This window comes from Palaemon carinicauda, chromosome 23 (genome assembly GCF_036898095.1).
Source record: "Palaemon carinicauda isolate YSFRI2023 chromosome 23, ASM3689809v2, whole genome shotgun sequence".
Taxonomy (NCBI): Eukaryota; Metazoa; Arthropoda; class Malacostraca; order Decapoda; family Palaemonidae; genus Palaemon; species Palaemon carinicauda.
This window is the reverse complement of record NC_090747.1, coordinates 103,180,469-103,202,477: the sequence shown is the minus strand read 5'-3', so window position 1 is coordinate 103,202,477 and position 22,009 is coordinate 103,180,469. Positions and strand designations below refer to the sequence as shown.

General features: G+C 32.2%; 1 protein-coding gene across 5 annotated transcripts in view; it reads left to right on the top strand.

Moving 5' to 3' along the window:
* LOC137617323 (glutamate-gated chloride channel-like) overlaps nt 1-22,009 on the top strand; it is a 123,848-nt gene that overhangs the window by 98,840 nt on the left and 2,999 nt on the right. For 3 of the 5 annotated variants that reach the window (XM_068347336.1, XM_068347334.1, XM_068347335.1), the window contains 3 exons: nt 12,576-12,788; nt 13,790-13,843; nt 21,924-22,009. The exon at nt 21,924-22,009 is cut by the window's right edge and continues 186 nt beyond it. In XM_068347336.1, coding sequence (XP_068203437.1) covers nt 12,576-12,788; nt 13,790-13,843; nt 21,924-22,009 — 353 coding nt within the window. The remainder of the gene's footprint in view (nt 1-12,575; nt 12,789-13,789; nt 13,844-21,923) is intronic. The other 2 variants (XM_068347337.1, XM_068347338.1) reach the window with 1 other exon arrangement.

Genomic DNA, 22,009 nt, shown 5'->3' with positions numbered 1-22,009 from the left:
TAATATATATATATATATATATATATATATGCATATATATATATGCATATATATATATATATACACACACACACACATATATATATATATATATATATATATATATATATATATATATATATATATGTATATACACACAAAGTGTCTGAGATTATATGTATGTATGTATACACCATTTCTGTGAATCTATATATATATATAAATATATATATATATATATAAATATATATATATATATTTATATATATATATATATATATTTATATATATATATATATATGTGTGTGTGTGTGTGTGTGTTTTTCGATAAAATCAAAACAGCACAACAGCAAAACATTAATGAATACTCATCCACCCCTCTCCTGACGAATGATTGATAAAAGCACAAACATTTACATTCTTACGCAAAGAGGGAATTACAAAGAACATGTAAATGAATATGGGGTCATTTGTAAGCACTGCAATTAAATATATACGAGTTTTTATCAATAATGAACGGTAACAAAGGAAACTTTAAGATGTGATTAGAAATTGACGTATGACTTTTCTCCATTTAGAGTCGTTTATATAATACAATTCTAATTCTTGAGGTTGTCTCTTCAAAAAGATGGTCATCCTGAGCTTCCATCCACAATAAGCAAATAAGTAACTTAGTGATAAGAACCATTTCGAGGATTTATATCATTCCATAAGCTAGATGCTGGGAACTTAGTAATCCCTTGTTCGCTACCTATAAGGAACCATACGACGTAAAATATGTTTTATTATAAAATTATTGACGCTAGACTTGCCAATGAGTTTAGGTTGTAAACAGAATATCAATATAAAAAATATACCATATGCCCTTTCCATTATTCTTAGTGGTTTCAGACTGTTAAAGTGAAATGATGTGCTCTCACAATTCAAGATTCACATTCTGTTTTGTTAGCTAGAACATTAAGAAAGTAGAATTTAATTTTGAGGAATTGGGTTAAATGTGAAACTGGCACATCCTTGTCCAATTGGAGTTGTTGTAGCCTAGTGGATAAAGTTTCTAACTTAGGGTTCTTATGTCTTGAACAAAGCCCGAAAAAGGTTTACCAGCTGATAATTCTGTGGTCATTATCTGGTGTTCCCTGGTTCTACCTTGGGTGGAGAAAGGGCTCTGCCGCTAATCACATACATACATGGTTGGTCTCTAGAATACTGACCTGTGCCTTTCATCTACCGCTCATAAGCGATAAAAATAGCTAATTTTTACTCAGATAATCGTAATTAGATTTATTGGGAATTGAATTCACAGAAAATATTGATATGATAAAAATGAATAGCTACGATTCAAGAGAATAATTTAAAGAAAATAATTGAATTTGGTTTAAAAAATTCATTTTTTATAAGGATAAATAACATTTAAAGGAACCTATTCAAAAACTATATTCGTATGAGAGAGAGAGAGAGAGAGAGAGAGAGAGAGAGAGAGAGAGAGAGAGAGAGAGAGAGAGAGAGAGAGAGAGAGAGAGAGAGAGAGAGAGAATGGTCACTAATAATCCAGCGTCCAGGCATTTGGAACTTCAGAAATGACAGTTATCGTCACTGCAACATGTTAATTGCCTGGTCCTGAATGAAAATAATCAACGGAGTGGTTTTTGGAACACAAATTATGAACTGTCTTTTCCAAAGAAAAAATTCAAATTTTAAATTCAAATTTTCGGAAATGTGTCCAGTTATGAAAATTTAAAAAAAGCCGCATATGAAATGATAAAATGCAAGTATTTTAATTTTTCAAAGTTTGAATTGGGTATATGTAAATTTGAAGTAGTTTAAATGGCCCACAAAAAGTCCTAATGTTTGAGCCACACAGAAATAACCCAAAGCTGGAGGAGATGAAGAGTTAAGTTGGAAGAGAATTAAGCTGCATTGTCTAATTTCATTATCTTAGATTACCTTTTAACAAGACAGGCTCCCGTGCCTTAAACGTGTATGTATGTATGTATGTATGTATGTATATATATATATATATATATATATATATATATATATATATATATATATATATATATACATTTATATATATACATATATATATGTACATATATATATATATATATATATATATATATTATATATATATATATATACACATATATATACATATATATACATATATATAGATATAAAGATATAATATATATAGATATATATATATAGATATATATATATATATATATATATATATATATATATATATATATATATATGTATATACATACATACACACATATCCCACAATACAGTTAATTTACTGCACTCGGGAGAGCTAAGATCGAGCACCCACTAATTGGGGTCATATAACACGGCGCTAAGACCGAGGAGACCATGCAAAAATAATTCACACCATGTGGAACAATCTACATTAACACCATGAACAACAGAAGTTAATAGTTATGAGCAGCGAGAAAAAAAACCGAATCTGGAACGTAGGTGAAATATAAAGGAAGAGAATGACGAGGCTTCAAATAACATCTTAACGAATCATACTCGTTTGAAAAGGTCTCATCTGGGAGGAGAGTCGTAATTCAGGCTCCGTGTGACATTTATTACTTGGGATCTCGGCCAAGATACAATGTTATCTTTAATTGGAAGCATTCTTCCCTTTCCTTCCCGTTCTTCCCCCCCTCGCCCTAATTGTAAGCCTTCGTTATCGATATGTTCGAACGAAAATAAAGGGGAGGAAAGTAGGAAATGGGAGTTTTGACAAAGGGAGAGTCAAGGAAGAGGAATGTTTGTTATGACAAATATATTATTATCGTTATTATTATTATTATTATTATTACTATTATAATTACTTGCTAAGCTACAACCCTAATTGGAAAAGCAGGTTGCTATAAGCCCATGGGCTCCAACTTGAAAAATAACCCAGTGAGGAAAGGAAACAGGAAAAATAAAATATTTTAAGAACAGTAACATTAAAATAAATATTTCGTATATAAACTATAAAAACTTCAACAAAACAAGTGGAAGAGAAATAAGATAAGAGAGGTGTGCCCCAGTGTACCGCCAAGCAAGATAACTCTAACCAAAGACAGTGGAAGACCATGATACACAAGCTATGGCACTACCCAAGACTTGAGAACAATAGTTTGATTTTGGAGTGTCCTTTTCCTAGAATAGCTGCTTAACATAACTAAAGAATCTTCCTTTTTATATAATAACGAACATCCCTCAATTTGGAGAATAACTTCTTGCTGTGAAGCGTAATTTTCTCTTGAAAACTACCTAACATATCTACACTACTTTTGGAAATAATCTAATATATTTACGTGTATTTTCATTTCTCTTTTATAATACATTCCCTACATCAATATCATTTCCGATCTAGGCTGCTTACCCTATTAGGGCCCCGAACTTTAAGGCATTCTGCATTTACAATTAGGGTTTTAGCTTGGATAATAATAATAATAATAATAATAATAATAATAATAATAATAATAATAATCATCATCATCATCATAATCATCATCTCCTCCTACGCCTATTGACACAAAGGGCCTCAGTTAGATTTCGACAGCCGTCTCTATCTTGAGCTTTTAATTCAATACTTCTCCATTCATCATCATCATCATCATCATCATAATAATAATAACTATATAATAATAATAATAATAATAATAATAATAATAATAATAATAATAATAACAAAGCATGCTATGGTTTCAGATGTTAGCATAAGCAATGTTTGTTTATTCGCTTTAAGCAAAAACTACGATAGAAGGATTGCATTACTAGGAATATCGACTCAAAGTAACTCAATAGTTTATCCTAAAGTCTAAAAGGATCTTAGACGAAATTAAACGGCTTTGAATAAACTAATTCGATTCCGAACGATAGTTTGACTGTATTCTCATTAAAATGGCATGGAAATAGTTAATTATTTAGATTATCGTTTTAAACTAGTAATTTTCAAAATTCCTAATTCTGACGTTCTCTCTCCTATATTTAACTCATTTTAACCTTCTGATATAAACATTATTCAATGTTATAGGATCAATTGCATGGTTAAGCTAGAGTTCCTTCTATGGTAAAGAGATAAGAGATTTTTTGGGGGGGGGAATTTTTTTTTACCAAGTAGTGTGATTTCTTTTTTTTTTTTTTTAATGTTATCGGGAAAGGGGGGCGTGACTCCAACAATATAGATAGCATTTTGGAGATTATAAAAACTGTTAATGTAAAATTATCGAAGCTGAAAAAGATTCAAGAAAAATAGGAGCGAGAATATAACGTCATATTCAGAGTATATAAGTGACTAAGTTAATCAGCAACCATATAAGTAAATCCTCGTGATTTCGAAACGCCTAAGTAACCATTATTCATAAAAGTGTATTCTATGTTTAAATTAAAGAAAAAAAGCAGAGTTTACTCTATCCGATACTCACATGAAATGTTGCCAACTTAACTTCAGTCATTATTCTGAACTATACCACAGTAAACAATGATTTTTCTTCTTCAAAGCTATTCATAAACAACGCACCTTCATGTTCGGAATAAGTGATACAACTAACTCGGGAAATGCCTGTGGTATTTTCAGAGGAAACATATAAATGTCCTTGTAAACGGAATGTCTCGTGATGTGTAATAAACTTTGTAGGATATGAAAAAAGGAATACAATTGATGGAATAAAATGGAGAGAAAAAATTATTGCTAGAACACTATGACGTTGTTAAAATGTTTATACCAGTGCCAGAATATATGTATGCATATATGTACGTATGTGTGTATATACATATATATATATATATATATATATATATATATATATATATATATATATATATATATATATATATATATATATATATATACATATATATATATCGATATATATACACACATATATATATATATATATATATATATATATATATATCGATATATATATCGATATATATATATATATATATATATACACACACACACACACACACACACACACACACACACACACACACCCTTAAAACATTGCATGAAGTTGGTCTCCCCCAAAATCATGAATATGCCAAAGAATATATTTATATTTATATATATATATATATATATATATATATATATATATATATATATATATATACATATATATATAAATATATATATATATATATATATATATATATATAAATATATACATACATATATATATATATATATATAGTATTATATATATATATATATTTGTTGGTTTGATTGATTGATTTGAGGTAAATATACATAACCAAAACATTTCAGAATCATAAAAACAGCCTCTTTTCAAGAGGCGTCGGTCATTATTTATGATGGGACGTTCATTACTATTTCTCTAGCGGACCATGATGGTTTTGCACAGACTCAAACATCTATGTCTCTACAAGACACTTGCCACAAAGAAATATGAGCAAATATGAATCCGACATCGCCGCCAAATATAACAGAAAATGTGACGATGGGATTAAAACTGTTTCAATCCTCGATGTTTTTTACTAGCGTCACATCTCCGGTACAAACTGTAGGTGTATTAAATTACTTTACTATTAACAGAATGAGGAGAACAGGAAGAATGATATTCGTGAAAGACGGAAATTTAGTTCTTTAAAGAACTTCATCTCGGGAAAAATGAAAAACTAGAGAGGCACTTAGTAGAGCGAAGATCTCCAGAGCGGCAGCCTATTTCTTGACCTTTTGCTCAACCATGACCTTGACCTTTGACCTTAACATGTATTAATTGGCGTCCATTTTCATAAACTCAAATAAGAACCAAGTTTGAAGCCTCTGTAACAACGATGTCGAAACTTATGGCTGATTACGTGAATTGGACATTTTGCTTGACCGTGACCTTCCAAAATTTAATCATTTCCAGATTTTTACATAACAGTTAATCCCTACAAGTTTCATTACTCTCCTATTAAATTTGAGGCCAGGAAGCTGTTCACACACAAACAGGGGGTAAAACATAACCTCCTTCCAGCTTCGTTGGCGGAGGTAACAAAATAGAAAAATGTAAAGTATTTAAAAGTCTATAAAGGAAAACATCATAAAACAGAGCTACAAATATATAAAATATTCACCCTTATGACCTGCTTCGAAAAATCCCTCAATGACGCTGAGGCTTTTTATTCATCTTTAGTAACGAGGACCATATCAGTCAATGAATGAGTGATTAACAACAGAAGAAATGTTGAAGCAAATGTGGATTTGTGTTCGTGGTGATAAGTGAATTGAAGGCTTGCTTGCTTGTGCAAATGATATCTATGCAGGATACGTGAGGCATGAAATATTTACTATATTTATGTGAGAGAGAGAGAGAGAGAGAGAGAGAGAGAGAGAGAGAGAGAGAGAGAGAGAGAGAGAGAGAGAGAGAGAGCAGTATCTCCCACGGACACACCACAAACGATGATTATATAATTTGTCTCATCCGTAAAGATCATTAAAGTTTTCAAGATATTTGTTGTATACACGTCTGAAGTCTCTATTTCATTCAGACGAACTAAAAACAGATTTAAGACGTAAAATATCATTCACGAGTTTAACTACGATTCGGCTAAAGTCTAAAATATGTTATTCAGCGGGAACTTCCATCGATTTTATAATTACCTATCAATGTATGGAACGAATTATACCTTTGTTATTTTTATTCTATACTGGACATTTATACAAAAAAGGGGAATGAATAACATAAATGAGAATAAAAAACCATATAACATGAGATTCATTATGGTTTGTCAACTAACTGCCTTATTTATCTTACATGAAACTATGACCCTAGTAATCGTGACGCCATATTATAAAAACAAATCATTCAGTCAACGCTTCATCAAGGCGGGGCAAAATTTATGAACAAAATCCGAAGCACGATAATAATGTTCAGTTAATTAAATAAATTAATAATAGGTACTCACTCACTCTATTGGCTCTCATGTCTCACTGTAACCCATCTTCGTTGTCTTTATTTTCTTATGTTGGATCTTATACCTTCCATCAACACACGTAATTAATAATATGTAGTTATTTAAATTGCCCAAATTTAATTCCATGTTCTTGAAAATCGTCATAGATCGCAATAAAATTCAAATTCATTTCTTTATCACCTGATGGCACATTTATGGGTAGAAATGGGTATTAACTTCATTACATTTTAGAGATTTTTAGTATTATCATATAACATCAATTAATGAATACGAAATAAAGGCTTAAAATGCTTAGTTAGCTTTTGGACTCTCTCTCTCTCTCTCTCTCTCTCTCTCTCTCTCTCTCTCTCTCTCTCTCTCTCTCTCTCTCTCTCTCTCTCTCTCTCTGTATGTATATATATATATATATATATATATATATATATATACATATATATATAAATGTATATGAATATATATACATATATTCATATATATATACATATATGAATATATATATATATAATATATAATATATATATACATATACAGTATATATATACATACATATATATATATATATATATATATATATATATATATACACACATATAAATGTATATGAATATATATACATGATAAATATACATTTATATATATATATATATATATATATATATATATATATATATATATATATACACAGTAGAACCTTGACATGTGAATTTAATTTGTTCCATTACCATCGTTGTACATCAAAACAGTTGTATCTCAAAGCATTTTTTCCCATTTAAAATAATGTAATATGTATTAATCCGTTCTAGCGCCATGAAACCACACAAAAACACAGCTAAATTACATATAATATAAACAATTTATACACAAATTAACGAGTAATTACACACAATGATAAAATAACATAGTAATGTGATAAATGATAATTAATGTTAATATAATCAATGAAAAAAAAAAGGAATTTTACTTACCACAACGAAAGATGATGATGTGAGGCCAGCAGGAGGAGGAGGTAGGGAGGGGTGGCAGGGAACGAATTGTTCTCTTTTTATCTATGTATGTTCACTAATAACTAATTAATAAAAATACAGTACAAATGAAATAATATTGCTAAATTAATTTTTATCTATTTTTTTTTAATTACATAAACACTTACTCATCATCACCTTCACGTCTGGCCTTTTTGGCCTCACTTTCTTCTTGACTTTCACGGCGTGAGACCTTCACCAAGTAACAATCAAGAGAGGTCTGTTTCTACCTCCTTTTTAAAATGTCACGAAAGAATGCGAGACGCGTATCATTAAATAAGGCACTCGCTCTCCCTGTAGACAATTTCTCTGGGAGCCTTCTTTCAACAAAATCAGACACTTCCTGCCACTTGCCAAGGATATCACGAATTTCATGTGAAGTTAGTTCCTCCTCCGGTTCGACATCCTCCTCACTGCTGAGTTCCATCATTACCTCCGAGTGGGAAATCTTCTGTAACTCTTTTAGCCCCTCGTCGACGAGATCGTTAACATCTGCCTCGCCTACCTCCAGGCCCATGGATTGACCGATGGCTACGATCTCCACCTCAACAGGTTCGAATCCCTCAAAGTCTCGCTCTAAAACCACACCAGGCCATAGTTTTCTCCAAGCTGAATTCAATGTCCTTTTAGTAACACCTTGCAAGGCAGTGTATATAAGCCTAAGACAGCTCACAATGTTGTAATGATCTTTCCAAAATTCCCTCAGTGTTAGGTTTGTATTATCGGTGACTTTGAAGCAACACTTGAAAAGATGCTTCATGAAAAGTTTCTTAAAACTGGAGATCACCTGCTGATCCATGGGCTGGAGGATAGACGTTGTATTAGCTGGGAGATAGAAAACTTTAATAAATTTAAATTTATCCAAAAGGTCATCCTCAAGGCTAGGAGGGTGACCTGGAGCATTATCCAGCCGAAGGACACACTTAAGTGGCAGACCATTATCGGTTAAGTATGTCTTCACTGAAGGGCCAAAAACTAAGTTCATCCACTCAATAAAAAAACTGACGGGTCACCCATGCTTTACTATTTGCACGCCATAGAACTTGTCATTTTTCTTTTATCACTTTGTGAGCTTTGAAGGCCCTTAGGTTTTCCGAGTGATAGGCTACACTAATAACGGTTTCACTTTGAAGTCACCACTAGCGTTAGCGCAAAGGGCAAGCGTGAGCCTATCTTTCATAGGCTTATGGCCAGATAGACTCTTCTCCTCTGCCGTGATACGTACGTCTAAGCATCTTTTTCCAGAATAAGCGTTTCATCGCAATTAAACACTTGTTGCGGTAGGTATCCTTCTTCACGATTGAGTTTTTCAAACACCTTAATGAAGTTTTCAGCTGCCTTAACATCTGCACTCGATGCTTCTCCACGAACGATAGAATGAACGCCAGTTCGTTTCTTAAAATTGTCAAACCATCCACGACTGGCTCTGAACTCCTCACCACCTTGAGATGATTCTCCCTCCGTCTCGGCTGCATTTTGCTTAAGATCTTTGAATATACTGCTAGCCTTCATGCAAACGATCGCTAACGAAACCGAGGCACCAGCCAATTCCTTCTCCTTAATCCATAGTAAAAGTAGCCGTCCCATCTCATCATGTACATCAGTTCGTAGCTTAGAAATAATGGTGATGCCTTTGGAAGGTTGCTGCTTCTTTATAGCTTCCCTCTGCTTGATTATCGTGGATATTGTAGAAGGAATTTCGACCATACTCATTTGCCAAATCGACGATACGAACACCACGTTCATGATTTGCTATAATTTCATGTTTTGCTGCCATCGAGATAATTTTCTTGGGTTTTTTGTTTTCCCCTGGTTTGTCTTTAACTTTGGGACCCATGGTTAATAATAAAATACACAAAATAACCCGAAAAATAGGCACAAAGTACAACGAACACAGCAACGTGTAAATAGTGTAGCACCAACAAACAAACACACCGAACGCCATCTATCGGTCGTCTTTACAACTATCGAGATAATTTTCTTTGGTTTTATCTTATCACCTGCTTTGTCTTTAACTTTGGGACCCATGGTTAATAATAAAATAGACAAAATAACACGAAAAATAGGCACAAATACAACGAACACAACGATATGTTAACGATGCAGCACCAACAAACAAACAGACCGAACGCCATCTATTGGTCGCCTTTACAACTATCGAGATAATTTTCTAGGTTTTTTTCTCATCACCTGCTTTGTCTTTAGCTCTGGGACCCAAGGTAAATAATAAAATAGACAAAATAACACCAAAAATAGGCATAACTACAACGAACTGCACAAACAGACCGAACGCCATCTATCGGTTGCCTATACAACTATCACTCATCGCAAAATCGTATCTCAAATATATCGTTGTATATCAAAGTATATATTTTCTAAAATTTTCTGTTGTATCTCAAAAAAATCGTATGTTAGGGCATTCGTATGTGAAGGGTCCAGTGTGTGTGTGTATATATATATATATATATATATATATATATATATATATATATATATATATATATATATATATATATATATATAATATATATATATATATATATATATATATATACTGTACACACACACACATATATATATATATATATATATATATATATATATATATATATATATATATATATTCCAGTTTCAAAACAGGATACGTTATACGTTCTTTAGCAGAACCTACTGATAATTAAGAACCCAACACCATATAAACACAACACTTGTATCATTAGCATTTTTGTTATCTTCGTTCGCATTGCGAGCATGTGCATAGACAGTTTAGATAGCAATCGACGTTCTAGTATATCTATCTATCTATCTATCTAACTATATATATATATATATATATATATATATATATATATATATATATGTATATATATATCACAAATATCGATGAACAAATCGGTTTGGTTATTGTCGGTTTGGATCTATCTCCCTGGCTTTGCTGTACTGTAAGTCATGTCTTGAAATGAATCTCTACGACATCATTTCTGAAACATGTTTCAGAGACGGCACTAAAGCATGTATCGCGTTTCATAAGTCTCAGATGGCATCTTCAACAAGCATGTCCGTCTACTCTTGAAATTGCTGCTGCTGTTTTTTTTTTTTTTTTTTTTTTTTTTTTAAATCCGATAGAGAGGCATAGTGGACTGAACTCCTGTATTGAGGAAGAATTCGTAGGTTATGTTGCATATGGATTGCATGTAATTTCTTGGCGAATTGTAAACCACAATGCTTTTATCAATTGAATTTTCAGCACAATCAAACCAACATCTGATTTGTACAAACAATGCATTCCATTTCATTAGTGTATATATACATACGAACTGAGGATTTCATATGAAAAACCATTCACTACTCCTGTCAACCCTTGGACGTTCTTCGCTGTTTTCCCTACCTTGAACTAACCCATTTTGGAATGTCGATAGTCAGCTACTCGTGAGGGATAGAGTAGCCATTTAAGAAATGCCTAATGTTATTTAAAACGTTCTATTAACCTTAAACCTAGAAACATACACTCATGACTTTACTCTTCTGTCTCTTGAAAACACCAATTTCAGTCTAATCTTAATTAAAACGTTCTATAAACCTAAAGCTTAGCAATATACACTCATACATTTACTCTTCTGACTCTTAAAAACACCAATTTCAGTTGTGAAATCCTTGATTCTTTCAAATAGTCTCCCCTATATCTCAAATTCCAAAGTACACAAACAATACTCTGAACGAAATTCTCTTCTTATATGCAATCGTGTTCGATATGCAGATATATAACCCCTGTCACATGCAACCAGTTGTGAATTTATAAAGAAAAACAAAGTTTAATCGACACCAATCGAGGCTTGTTGAAACCCACGGGACGACAGGCGAAATAACATTTCCATAATTGATTGGATACCAAAAGATGGCGTCGCCAAACGAAATAAATGGTAAACTAAACCGTTCTGGAGAAATCTATTGAAACCACTTCTCGTGAGTGAACATACGAGAATGGAAATCATCCGCTGGTTCGTAGTTAAACTGACTGATTGATCAAAGGTTCTTTGTCGCCGTAACATTCGTCTGTAGAGAAAAAAAAAAGGTCATATGGCATCGCTCGCTCGTTTACCCTTCATTTGCATCTCTTAGTAAGCCATTAGTTAAATCTAGTCTTTTAATTGAGTCCCCCTTAGACGTCCCGCTTTCAGTAAATGATACCCTGCTGTGCTATGGCTTAAACTACCATTTTTTTTTTTAATTGATATCAGTCCACATCTCCCTGCCTATGACTGCATGCTAGTCAAACCCATTCCTATTTATAACCCTAACAAGCCAATTTTCCGCAACCCACTGGAATTCCATTCTACTGTGTACGCATTTAGTATTATTTTCTAATGAAATATGCACAGTGATTGTATTCCCAATGATATATTATGCATACATTTCTAGATAGATCTGTCAGTGACGTCTAACATAGCAAAGCTCTTCTGAAATAAGATTTGGGTTTTACTATAAAACATGTTTGTAACTTGGTGATATGTACTAATATATTCTGTATATGAACTCAAAATACGTAAATCTATGTAATAATGAAACAAAATGACAATATTTAATATGACAACACTATGAAAACTCTGAATTTAACCCATCTGCAATCCTCTCTTACAGGCTATCGACGTGTGGACGGGCGTCTGCCTAACCTTCGTGTTCGGGGCCCTGCTGGAGTTCGCCCTGGTTAACTACGCCTCCAGGTCGGACAAACACCGGGAAAAGCTAAAGGAGAAGTTGAAGGAACAGAAGAAGCTGTGGGAGATGGAACACGCAGCTGCCCTGGAAGCCGCCATGCAAGAGCAAGCTGAGGATGGCCATACTTTCGCTATGGTCAGTAGACAAAATCTTGCTTGATTCCATAGTAGTGACTTAAAGGTACCGGAACGCTATTCTTTTATTCTCTTTCTGTACCTTTCTCTTTCTCTCTCTATCTCCCTCTGTAGGTTATCTAAAATGTTAATATAAATATATATATAAAAAGTTATATGGCACATGTAGGTAGGTCACTATTGGGCACCACCTTTAGTTCCTTATACCAACCAGAAACCGCCCCCTCCCCACCCGACACTTTCTCCCCCTACTCTCTTCCATCCCAAAACAATTCCCCCCTCCCCCCCGTGATGACAATGAACCATAAGGACTACGAGTATATCTCTTTAAAGAGATAAGATATACTGAGGATGGTGATGATGATGATGGTGCTGGTGGTGATGATGATTATGATGTTGATGTTGATGTTGATGATGATGATGATGATAAGATGTTGATGATGCTGATGACAGATAGAATTGTTCGCTACTTATTATGATCATATGGTTCCGGCATCTTTAAGTCTCTATAGATGTTCCATTTTCTGGTATCTATGTTTTTCGTCTGCTTGTATGTCTGTCTGTCTGTCTGTTTGTTTGTTACGCTCACATCTTGAGAATTGATTGATTAAAAATATGCTTCAGAGAATAGCTGTAAGTTCCCAAGGAATTATGATATGCAAGATTTAAAAAAAAATAAAAAGTTAAAATGACAAAGGCGTCGAAACCTTTACTCTATTTTTTTTTTTATTTCTGCCTCCCTCTCCCCCTCTGGTCTTTCATTTCGCACCCGCAAGCACGCCCTTATGAACATCATGACCTTATATTATAGAGACCCTTAACTTACACGCCCGTAGTTTTAGAAGAGAGAAAAGATTAACTTTAAAAAAAAAAGAGAGAGAAAAGAAACAAAAGTGTGGGTTGTAGGTTCATATTTTTTTTTTTTTCAAAATTTTGGCTAGCGGCCCCCCCTGAAATGTAGAGCTTATTCTAAAAGGGTATTTCAAATCTTGCCCTATCCAGCCGGCTTCTCCACCTCGACCCCGCCGGTTCGTGGACTTCTTAATCGCTAAGACGGTAAGTAAAAAAAAAAATGAAGCTGAGAAAAATATACAAGTCAGACAAAAGAACCATAAATGCTTAGGAGATTGACTTAGATCAATGAATTGTACTTGGAAATATTTTTTTAACTCTTTCCTGCATTAGATATATTAGATTTAGAAGGCAATTAGTTATACCACTGGACTGCTGATTTTTTTTTTCTGTTTTCCTTTTTGTCTATGACAGGCACACAGAATATATAATTACAATTTTTTACTTTAGCTTGTATTGCTTCTGCCTGGCTGTGTGACTCGTGTAAAGGTGAATGAGCTTTAGGCGTTCCCAGAACTATTAATGAATATACAGTAGGTATTGCATCATTAACACACACACACACACACACACACATATATATATATATATATATATATATATATATATATATATATATATACATATATATATATATATATATATATATACATATATATATGTATATTTATATAAATATTATACATATATAAATGTTAAAAAATATACATATATACAGATATATCTATGTATATCAATAAATATATATATATATATATATATATATATATATACACATTTATATATATAAATACTGTATATATACACATATTTATAATATATATATATATATATATATATATATATATGTACATATATTGATATATATATATATATATATATATATATATATATATTATATATATTATATACATTTATATTTACATGTATGAATAATTATATGCATGTTCATATAATTATACTTTGCCTATATATATATATATATATATATATATATATATATATATATATATATATATATGTATGTATATATACACATATATATGCATATGTATATATATGTATATATATATACATACATATATGTATATATATATATATAAATATATATATACATACATATATGTATATATATATATATATATATATATATATATATATATATAAATATATATATATATATATATATATATATATATATATACATATATATTGGTACATACATATATTGCATATTCATGTATATGTATCTACACACATAAATAGCTATATACTGTATATATATGCATACATATATACACAATATACTATATACACACATATCTTCATTATCATATTACAGGAACCCACAGTATATGGTAAGTTACAATGATCTTTCATAACTGAGAATTAATGTCTAAATACCTTGTAATTATAGGCCATATTATCACATACATTAATGTAACCATAAGCTTTCTATTCCTACCAACAAGTCTATGATGTCTCCATTATATAAAAAGGTAACGCCTTTTTGTTTCACAAATACGATTTGTCGTTTTGCAGTACCTTCACCTTCGACCAGTTAGTGGAGAGGTGAAATTACTTGATTGCAAAATACATGATTGGAAGCAGGCCGAGTCTTCACGACAATGCAAACTTTTTTGCTATTCAAGAGCATAGGCATATCTTGTTCCACGAGGTACTCATGAATGAGGCATACCTACAGTAACATTAATTCTTCGGAAATTTGGCTTTGAGATACAGTAATATAAAATTAATACCAGGATTTTCTACATTGTTACTGATTGATTAATTGTTTTTGAGTTTTCTGGTATCCTGACATCGTAGGTCATTGACGCCAATATCTTTTGCTACATAATAAATAAAATAAAAATTTAATCTGAAACCATAAAATTGAAGACGTCCTTATAAAAGTTAAATAGCTTTCAGAGGACCTACTTCTGAAGTAAAGCTAAAAATACCGCTGGAATGGTAGGACACAGCATGTCCAAGAATCTTGGCAAGGAAAAACTGCCATCCTCGCCTCAAACAGATATCTATTTCTTTCCCTACTTTAAGTGGGGCATTCGGTCAACAAATGCCTCACTGTCAATGGTACCAAACAGTTCTCGCAATATGGCTGGAATTGGCCAGTAACCAGATTGCTAGTCAATCGGGAGAGATACCTTCACTTATAATTCTGAAGATCGTTTATGACAGTCTTACCGTATGTTATCAAAAGTTACATCTAATAGGGAGTCTAAAGCCAGTTTGGTGATATCAAACCTTGATATGTACTAGATGGTGGCTGGTGATCCGACACCCCCCCCCCCCCCCTAGTGATCTTACAGATGTCTGAAATAATATGGGTTGGAATAGGGGATAATATTTCTACCAAATAAGTCATACGTGTACTCCCCTTGATTACGGAGTGGATAAAATTCACCAGTAAGGGTATGAAGTGTCGGGGAGTTTATGACCATTACTGAAGAGTATATTGTCCCTCAAGCCTATTATTAAACGATAAAAATCCATATATAACACTCAAAGGAAACGGCATTTGTGATGTTAAAACACTTCAAAGACAGACAACGCTGGCAACATAAAATTGACGTTTGCAAGTCCAGGTTGCATACGGACCATCCAGAATGCATGAGGCATCATCAAATAAAAATTGCCTACTGAGCAATGTTGCCCCCAAATCAATTTATGACTCTGGAAAAGCGACGATGTTCAGAATCCAGAGCAAAACGTATAATCCTAAACACCCTAAACCAAACGTGAATAAAAATGTATGACAATTCCAGGATTGTTCAAATTGAATTTCGTGCTAGTTATGGTTTGGCTAAAATATTCAAGACTGCCAACATGATCTCATTACCAGGTCTCAATATACCAAAACCTTTTACTGATTAAGTATCTAGAGCTTAAACTCATCATACCTAGTATCCCAAGACAGTGTTCTTGGTCCTTTATTGATTTTAGCCTCTACTTTCATATATCCGTGTCCTTGAAATAAGATAATAAAAATCAGGAAATGAAGAACCTGCTAAAGTGGTCTGATCTAAAATAAGTAGCCACAAGCCTCGATAAGTCTAGAATGAGATCACTGGTGGTATTTTCAATGCAGATGAAGTTGAACTCCAGCAAAACCAAAAAAAACATTCATGTACTACATGCTTTCGGTAGTTTGTTTTGGTTATCATCGTCAGAAAACGTTCTTCCTATCTGGATGTTGGCTTCAGCCTTTGAAGATCTTTGCCTTCCGGACAAAACTCCTCGAAGGATTGGTTCTCGTTCTTGATAACAGTAATCCTGCTTTTAGACCATAATCGAGATGTATCATTTCAATAAGAAATCCTACTATAATTTTTTTGCTCCAGTATCTTTGGGATTTGTATGTCGTAATACATGTCTGATGCAATACTGGGAATCTGTCTTAATAGTTATTGTGGATCTTGATGTCAAAATGTTTAAAATATTTTGCATTACAGTTATATATTCTACTTTGATGCGTTGTTTTCCTTTGTCAATTGATAACCATACAATATATATATATATATATATATATATATATATATATATATATATATATATATATATATATATATATATATATATATATATATTTAGAGGGGTCTACAAAAACATTCTCCACGATCAAAATTCGGTCAAATCTATGCTCTGGGTGTACGATTTCTATTTACTCTATGGGACTGAAAAAATCATGTAATTTAATTTGTTTGTTTGGTTGACACTGTAATTCTAGGTTAAGGAATAATTCCAACAATTATTCCTATCTGCTGTTAAGAAGCGGTACGTGTTCTTATTATCAAGGATGAAATCATGTTGAGATATATTCTTTTATAAATGGAAAGTTCTTACTTATTAGAGAATAATTTTTCCGATATTTAACATATAGATAAGCAAATGGTAATGAATCTTTAGACTTTAAAGGTTCACCTATATATTCACCTACTGTTATTAGTAAACAGAGAGAGAGAGAGAGAGAGAGAGAGAGAGAGAGAGAGAGAGAGAGAGAGAGAGAGAGAGAGAGAGAGAGAGAGAGAGAGTTGTGTGTACAAAGGGTGTAATAGATTGGGTAAGATATAACCCTGCTATTTTAAAACTAAACTATGGTGTAAAATGTTACGAAATTCACAATTTATTTATAGCAATTGTTTTTATATGTTTTATGAACAAACAGACAGACAGGCAGTGTGATTTGTACATTGTTATATCATAATTATTATATGTATAGCGTACATCTATAAAAATTCATAATATACTGCATCAATGCATAATTTATAGCATATGCATTTGTATGACAGAGAGAGAGAGAGAGAGAGAGAGAGAGAGAGAGAGAGAGAGAGAGAGAGAGAGAGAGAGAGAGAGAGATCTGTAACATGTAAACCAATCACCAAAGTTGAATATTTCAATTGAAAGAGCAATATTGCACTTCAACATTTCATTTTCAAATACGGTGGGTACACCTTACATCTTCAAAATCCCTTTTACGTCACCAATCTATAAATCGTCCAACAGCAACTCTTTAAGCCTTTAATCTCACACTTCTCACAAAACTATTCTTTGAAAAACATTTAATCCTCCGCCAATAATCTCTTTCCTACACCCACATTGAACATTTCTCATTAATCCCTCTCCATTGTCTTGCTTCTTTTAATAAATACCCATTGGTTCTGCTCCCAATCACTTAACTTGCCTTACACAACGAAACAAGTTCTCTGGCTTCTCTCATACAATTCTCTGGCATCTTTTCTATGCTAAAAGATACCTTACACACCTTGGTTACCAGTCTACCTAAAATATAAATCTCATTTCCCAATCTCTTCGACTCCGCATATCTTTATATTCTTCGTGTTTTCAGTTATCCAAATATCCTACATAAAGGAATCGAAAATCTATTGCAAATCCATCAAAATATTTTTAAATGTCGTATCATTTGTATGTGCCTCTCGTCTGAGCTCTACATTAGATGATCACTCTATTGAAGAAAAAAAAGATACATTCTTTATTTTTCCCCCTTATAATACCTGATATAACTCATCATATTCTCTCTCTTGTTGATTAAATTATCCAAAAGCAAACTACAGTTTAATCTTTACTATAATGCAACTTCCCTTTAAATAAACAATGTATCCATATGCGTGCAAAAAAAAAGTTTGCTTGAATAAATACATGCATGCATACATACAGCTGTACATAAAAAAAAAACCAGCAAATTCAAGATATGTAAATGATTCTTTTAAATAAAAACGGACTAACCATATGCTCCAAATAACAAAATCATAACAAATGGATTTTTTTTTTCATGACAGCATATCGATAATGTGCATCAACCATAATTTCTGCGCTGTTGAGCTGATAAGTTTTTTCTTCATTTATGTCTGAATCCACTTTCATCTCCATCTCTCTCTCTCTCTCTCTCTCTCTCTCTCTCTCTCTCTCTCTCTCTCTCTCTCTCTCTCTCTCTCTCATATCTGGCAGCCATTCTAACATAACTCAGCTTCACTATCTCGAGTCCGCTTATATATGTATACAACATTTTTTTCTCATCTGGAATAATAATAATAATAATAATAATAATAATAATAATAATAATAATAATAATAATGATAATAATAATAACAGTGATACAGTAATACTTTAATCACCATTATCGTTAATATTATTACCATTATCAACATTATCATTATTACTTACAAAGAACTAGCACAAAAGATGCACTGCCTTTAGAACAGGTTCTTAAATGGCGAGGTTCAAAAGAATTTGAACACCTATATTCGAAAACCGAAAACAAATACAGAATATAACCGCGATCAAACTACCTATAAATAAATATAAATCATTCAACACCTTAACTTATAAAATTATAAACAATATGGAATAAAAAAAAATGAAGGTGGTTGCCAAGAGCTATACAGTAAAGGAAAATCATTAAAGATATTAAGGTATTATTAAGATACTGCCTCTTAATACCAATGATTTTTTATGTTCTATCTTAAAAAAACATAATGGCATAAAAAAATGAAGGCGGTTGCCAGGCGTTATACGGTAAAGGAAAATCATTAAAGATATTGAGATATTATTACGATATTCCCTCTTAATACCAATGATTCTTCATGTCCTATCTTAATACCATTGATCCCACAATGACCCTATTTCCATTGACCCAGATATTCTATCTTAACATCTATGACTCCTGTCCAGTCAGTTTAATACTCTACAGTGGTTATATTTGCAATCGATCTTGTCTTCTTAATTTGCAATGAAATTCCTAAATGGCAAAATGTTCATACTGTGCAAGTTATTAATTATAACACACGATTTTGTTCACAGGTATTAAAAAAATTGCAAATAGAATAAAAATGTCAGTAGTTTTTTTTTAGAATACTTAGGAAACATTTTACTAGAATAACAGTTTTAATCATTTAGTTAAAAGTTACTTTTATCATTAGATTCTAGTAATTAATCCTGCCTAAAATCGTCCCTAACTGAAGTAATCATCTCCCTGTGTTGCAATTAACATTTTCTTTTTCATATCGTCATATAAATGAGAAAATTTAAAGCTTACTATAAAAACCATTTCAGTTCTGTACATATTTCAGAGTTTGGTCTGATAATCAGAAAATCCCTCAAAAATATTTCCTAAAAACTCTATTAAATCTTATGAAAGTTACCAACGATGGGGATGAATGAATGTATATGAAAAATGTCTTCAATAAAACATTCGTATGCATTTCAGCACGCTTAATATAAGTAGAAGTATTGAGTACGCTTAATCAGCTTAACGAGAAGCATAAATGGTATACTTATTACTGCTTTCCTAATGATTAGCAAAGATGCTGATAATACACTAAAAAGATAGATAGATAGATAGACAGATTAATAGATAGATAGGTGAGAAAATTAGGGTAAGTTTGTGTACGTGTTTATTGATTTATTAATTTGAATGGAAGAATAAAGGCAAAATAAATCAAGCTTATATATAAAACTTACACATTATTTAGCATGATTCATTACAAAATTACATCTAATGTTATTTGGTATGCATCACAACTGTCACTTATGTTTTGTAATAATACTGTTATGATATGTTGCACTGCATTTTTCTTATGTTATCTGAAAATATTCTTCAGACGCCCAAGAAATGTCACAGGTATCCACTTTTTATCAAGTAACTAAAGAATTTCCAAAAACGAATTAAAAAAAAAAAAAAAAAAAAAAAAACAATAATATTAAAGAAGCTCTTGATTTCAATTTCAATTTCATCAAAGTGGAATCCTGGTTCTTGGGTAGATTTTGTTAGTAAGTTAAATATGGGTTGCCATCACCGTAGACTTTATCTTCCAATTGGCATGTACAACTTTTATTGCTTGTCACATTGCATTTTATTCTCATGTATTGATTTTCTTGTTTCCAGTTCGTCATTATATATTGTTTTATGATGCAGTTACAACGAAATAATGATAGGTATCTACACAGCAGCGAGGCAGTGTACAAGATGATGAATTAGCCTATGTATTCAAAATATACACGGATACGACAGAATACGCATAGCTATTGGTGGAAACGTCAGTAAAATTAAAATATTAGAATTTAAATTCAAACTCAAACAATATCTACAAAACACTATGAAATCGAATAGCCATATATACATCTTGAAATTTTGTAGACGCCACTGATCTCCTTATAATAGAATTTCTGTGATAAGACGGAAATTAACTTTGATTCATCATAATCTAACTGAAATATTAATTTATAAAATATTGGAGTGACTGAAAAAATGTATGCATGGATGCATATACTAAGCAATGAAACACGCATATAACGTACAATCTTTCTAAATCTAGTTACTTTACTAACATGCATATCATTAATCACAAAATGTATTTTATCTGTTAGGGGTGGTCATCTATGCTAGAAAAAAAGGTACAGTAACAAGTTAACCATCTACGCATCTCATGATTGCTGTAATGGCTTACAGGCTCTTTTTGTTATTTCAAAATCTTATATCTGCCCCTCAATACCTTCCCTCAATTCATACCTATGGATTATAAGAACAAACATCATTACCGAATCTTTTCCTACCTCTCTACCTTTGACTATAATTGTTACAATACATCACCAAATTGCTAAGAATACCCTAAAATAATCACCCTTATCTCGATCCACTATAGCCCTCACCCGTCTCCAATCCTTGAACAGATAAAAACCAGACACGTACAAAGGCCCGTATTATACGACTGACTTTGGCAACGGGGGGTCTCTTTCCCTTTTCCAGAAGCCGCTAGTGTCACGCCACAACGGAGGCATGGGAGGCGAGAAGGGACGCCACTGCGAGATCCACGTGCAGACTCAGAGGAAAAA